Below are 5,248 nucleotides of genomic sequence, written 5' to 3' on the forward strand. Positions count from 1 at the left end.
AAACATCAATAAATGTTCGTTTTGCACCTGACGTCGTTGGGTACTAATTTAAGGGTTTATCAAACAGGATGACAGAAGAAAAAATGGAATATGCACACCTGTGTCTGCGATGTCCACCTGTTTTTCGTTGGATTTCATACACCTGGTAGTCTAAAGTGATAAGAACGTGTTATCGAACAAATCAGCCGACATGCCTTTTCCAGTATAAAACTGTGAACGGTAGCTCGAGCAACATCCATTGTCTACATCGAGCTACGAGCTAGCGCTGATCCACCCAAAACACCGAAACTCCACATATTGCAACGATGTTCAAACTTTTGATATTGGTCGTCCTCGTTCCAGCCGTCATGCTGCAGAATGCCGACAACATCGACTACGAGTCATGGGATGTCGTTCCGGCTAGGAGTTGCGCTAATGGTCAACCGTCGCCAAAGACAGTTCGCATCGAGAACTGCCCCGCATTCCCGTGTAACCTTCCTCGAGGTACCGATGCTAACATGGTTATGGAATTCAGCGCTGGTAAGTTTCATGTTTTTTGCGAGTGTTCCCGATGTTTCATTGTAACAAATTTCCCACAAATCATAGCTCGGGATGCCACGAACCTGAATACCACCGTGCTGGCTACCGCCCTGGGAATCACCGGACCATATCAGCTTCCGGCGGAGCGTGCTGCCGCCTGCAATTGGCTGGTGCAGTCCCGCTGCCCGATCAGTTCCGGCGAAGATCTGATCTACCACCTGAGTATGCCGATCACCGCGATCTACCCGCTGGTCAGCGTTACCATCCAGATTGACATTATCGACAACACCGAACAATCGCAAGGATGCTTCATTGTTGATGCTCGTGTTGTTGCGAACTGAGCTGGACTGAAAGATTAGTTATGACATTACCATACCTCGCGGCTTCCATGTGAAGATTATTCATTATTATTTATCCATTGAAAATATAAACATGCATTGACTGAGTTAGAATCTGTTTCTCTAAACAAATTACTCTACCTTCCATTTTCGGAAAAAGTACTGTCAATTGTCCCGTGCCCCAGAGTACCAGTAATCTCAAAGTGATCCGTAATGCTCAAAACATTTATTTCGAAATGTTGTCAGTTTCAGTAAACTACATACTGTTTTTGACAGGTCGCTTGCTCGTTTCAAACGAACAGTTGTCGTCACTCTACTTACAGGCACTCTAGTCGAATACAGCATGGCTGAAAAGAAGTGACAAAGTTAATTTTATTTGCCACAGGGCTTGAGACCAAAAACATAACCGTAAACGAACAGTACCACCAAATAGTAACGTGCTTCGGAACGGCGCTGCTTCTGAGTTCTGGTAAGGAACGGATCAGCTAAACCACTTTCATGGCCGTATTTCTTCATGCAGAGACACATAAATTCATAATTAAACACAAATCCTCATCAGTATTCACGATCGCAACATTATCTTAAACGTTCCATGCGCTCCGATCTGATAACGACCATTCAATTGTCGTTAATGTCGTCTCCTCTCCGGGCCCTGCTGGACAATGACCGATGCGCGATACAATACTGAATTATTTGATTATAGCAATGAGACTAAATTACTTTCATCACAATAAATTTCATTCCCTTATTACTCCGGAATGAATAGAAGCCCAGACACGAGACGGAGCTCGGATGCGGCTGAAAAGTGCGGAGTGCAGTGGCAGTACCTCGCATCGGCAGATGGTTTGGAAAGTTTCTGCTCCGTAAATTGGCCCAGTAAAAGCAGACTCCCCGGTGCCGGCGCCGAATTAATTCTAAAACCAATTAGCGAAGAAGCTTTGCATAATAGGTTGTTGTATATTCAAATAGCCTCGCGAAATTTTCACGGCATTTGTGAAATCAAACGGTAGTAGTTTGGTTGCAAGCCGGCGAATGGATCAAGCAATTATGAGTTCTTCTTAATTCATAACAGTTGTTTATGTGAACTTGAAAATTACAGGGCATTAATCATTCATTGATTTAATAGAAAAACGAAATGATCTTAGGAATACCGGCAGTCAAAATCAGTTCCACCTTTCACACATGGCAAAATTTGCATGTTAAATACTCAAGAGACAATTCACAATCGTCGGAAAACAACCAATGTTGATTAATGCAAAAACACTATTTTTCAACAATGCCTATTAGCCTTTCCGACAGCTCATTTACAACCACAAATGCAAATGAGATTGGTTTGTTTTCATCAGGAAACAGCAGCATTAAGCAGCACAATTGGCATATTGTCGCAAAACTGAAATGTAGAGGCGCTGCTTGTTGCTAGAGATGATACTTTCAGGAAGAACTGTCAAATCGGTACACGCTCTATGAACATAAATCATGGTTTGAGTTGCGATTACTCAAATTCATAAACTGAAACAATATGTCAAAATTTGAGTATGGATTTGAGTAAAATAAACTCGTTGCCATGAGTTCTCTCGCATTTATTCATACATTAGAGTAAGCGTTGAGTTTTTAAACATTTGAGTGAAAAAAATACTTCTTGCAGTTCAGTGCGTTTTCATTCTCGGAATATTCTTATCGAAATAAAGAACGCAATAATACGTCGTTTTCCATTAGCGTTTCTAGATCCGGTTTTGAAAACATGAATCAACGTCAATCATCGATGTTTTGTGGTTTCAATTATGCTTAGTGAAAAACCCAACATAGGGATATCAAAATAATTCAATTTGGACTCCAAATTGTTCAAAAGGAATCGGTTTTGAATCACTATTTTGCGCATTCAAAAGAAAGAAGAATAACTTTGTATATGAAAATTAACGAAGAAAATTTTCTTCATTTTGAGAGCAAGGAACTCAAATTTTGAGTTGAAATTACTCAAATTTTAAACAAAATATTTTTTTCTTATTTTGAGTAAAAATTACTCAAGTTTTGACAATTTCGTCTCTTAGCGCAAAAATGAGTAAATAGGTGGTAACTCAAGTTTAGAGTACGTGCACTTTTTATGAATTTGAGTGATGTGTCACTCAATTTTGAGTTATGTTCAATGAGGGTGTAGGAAAATTTCTAATTACTCCACCTTTTCAACGATTTCTTTTGAAAACGGGCAAATTCATTAGAAAAATCATAGTAGAAGTCAAAGAAAAAGTTTTTACTTTGAGGTGGTAATGTTGATCTTGATTCATTGTGCGAAATCTACCGTTTATTCAGAATAGAGCATTAAACTTGGTTTGATACCATTTTTCAAATGCCTGGAAATAACAAATAAAGTATCCAAAATAAATAGTACTCGATCGCTATACATTCGAGTACTCGAGAAATCAACATTACACTGGTTTCTGTTTAAAAAAATGTTGATTCGAATAAACCTAACCTTACCCAATTTCACACATTACTGAAGAATTTCCATGTTTAATCGTAGTTTACACTAAAAGAAGTAGTAGTAATCACTTTGAAATCGATTTTCTTCTACTCCGAGTGTACTTTTATTGCTGATATCTATTTGTACTATTGATTAAACGATAAAAGTTTTGCAAATCACTACTGCCGATATGAAAGTTTTCGAAAGAATCATCCTTTTCTTGGTTCCATTTTTGATTAGCAGGTGTTGCTACTGGTAATTCAGCTTTTCGACAATGTGCCAATTCAGACGATCAATCAACTTCGGTCGACGTCAAGATTAATTTAATATTTTTTTAGTCGGATATTACGATTATTTGCGTACCAGACGTCAAAATGTTTCATGAACTTGACGTTGTGTGCCTCTATAAGAATGACTCACAAATTATGTTGTTGTTCCGTAACCGATTCATACAGCTGATAGTCACCTGATGCCACGTGTGTATCGCTCTTATATATTGTTTTGTTTTCACCGGAAAATATGTTATACTTGCCACCCATTTTTCACTGACGTCGCGCTTCGTTTTTCACCGGGCAAAGAAACCTCAATATCCACTTATATGTGGCAGGCAAATTACCTCCAAGACGGCTGGCTATGTCTGCTAGCCAAAAAGAGTCTGGCAACAATGCAACAAGTGCCTCCGCAGAGAATTTCACCCTAAGACAAGACCTGACAACTGGGGGGGGCGGCTGATTTTGATGTTGCTGTCCGCACATTGTGAAAAGAAAAAACTTTTCCACACTGTGGTCGCACTAAGCATTTCTATCCAAACTTGACCTTTTCCGGTTTTCAAAGGATCTGGTAATACGTAAACAATGGATTCGTTTTGGCTTTGCTTGATCATTGCTTCAATAGTGGCTTTGAACAGCATCCTGAAGCAAAATAAAAAATTTTCTGAAAAATCACAAATAATTGCAATTTCTCCTGTCTTTAAATTAGATTTTGCCTTTTTAAGAAAATCAGATTGCTGGTTTTTAATAAAATCATGAGTCACAAGTTATTTTAATTTTTCTCAAAAATATGCTGCAAATTCTTCTACTGGTTTGACAAATTTCTTTAGATCACATCTGTCAGTAGAAACCCATTGTTCAAATCTTATCTCAGTCAAATCACGTTCCTCGAAATTGTCTAAAACGCTTCTCTCCAGATCTTGTGTCGCTGAACAACTTTTGCATTCACGGAGGTAGTAGGATCTTTTTTAAGAGTCACATAATAGCTTTTTTAAATAATAATTCTTATCATCATACTTGAAATATTTTTCAACAGCATGAATCATTAATTAAACATTCTCATGGATTGTGCAAACACATATGTTATGTCAACCAGAACTTCCAAGCAACTTGCAGTGTTATGGTCTTAATGCTGCAAATGTACTAAATCCAATATTTCGATCTGGAAATTCCTCCTTATAACCCAAATAAATTTCTTTCAATGATGAATAAAGCAGTCGTTTTTGTTTGCGTTTACACTTACCATTCATTTTGACTGTGACGCAATCTTGGGTTGGGTGGCTATTTTCTCCTTTGACCACGAGTTTGGCAAGACTGACGACAAACGCACTTTTTCATTCCTAGTGCAATCAGGCTCAGCAAACTACTCTATCATTTTAGTAATCACTTCATCCAACTCTGCTGCTTTTGTTTTGAGTAATTCTGAATCTTCTTCATACAAATTGTTTTTTATTTTCAAACAGTTATAAAGACAGACCAAGCTGAGAGGTCATTTTATTTTGCTAGAAGTAAAAAGTGCGCTATCTCGCGGTAAACATAGTGGTTCGATTCTTCAATGGATGAGGACCACGACAAGATGAAATTGCAAATAAAGTGACAATTTCTTTGCAAAGACAACATGTAAAAATAAACACAAAAATCACAGCAATCCGGATTTCGGCAAT

At 38.1% G+C, this 5,248-nt stretch overlaps 1 protein-coding gene across 1 annotated transcript; it reads left to right on the forward strand.

Moving 5' to 3' along the window:
• The first annotated feature begins 248 nt into the window (after positions 1-248).
• LOC131436193 (NPC intracellular cholesterol transporter 2 homolog a-like) lies at positions 249-971 on the forward strand. Its single transcript, XM_058604812.1, has 2 exons — positions 249-519; positions 586-971. The coding sequence occupies exons 1-2, from the start codon at positions 306-308 to the stop codon at positions 858-860; spliced, it is 489 nt and encodes a 162-aa protein (XP_058460795.1). The 5' UTR covers positions 249-305; the 3' UTR covers positions 861-971.
• Positions 972-5,248: the final 4,277 nt, after the last annotated feature.

Source organism: Malaya genurostris, chromosome 1 (assembly GCF_030247185.1).
Source record: "Malaya genurostris strain Urasoe2022 chromosome 1, Malgen_1.1, whole genome shotgun sequence".
NCBI classification, from domain to species: Eukaryota; Metazoa; Arthropoda; class Insecta; order Diptera; family Culicidae; genus Malaya; species Malaya genurostris.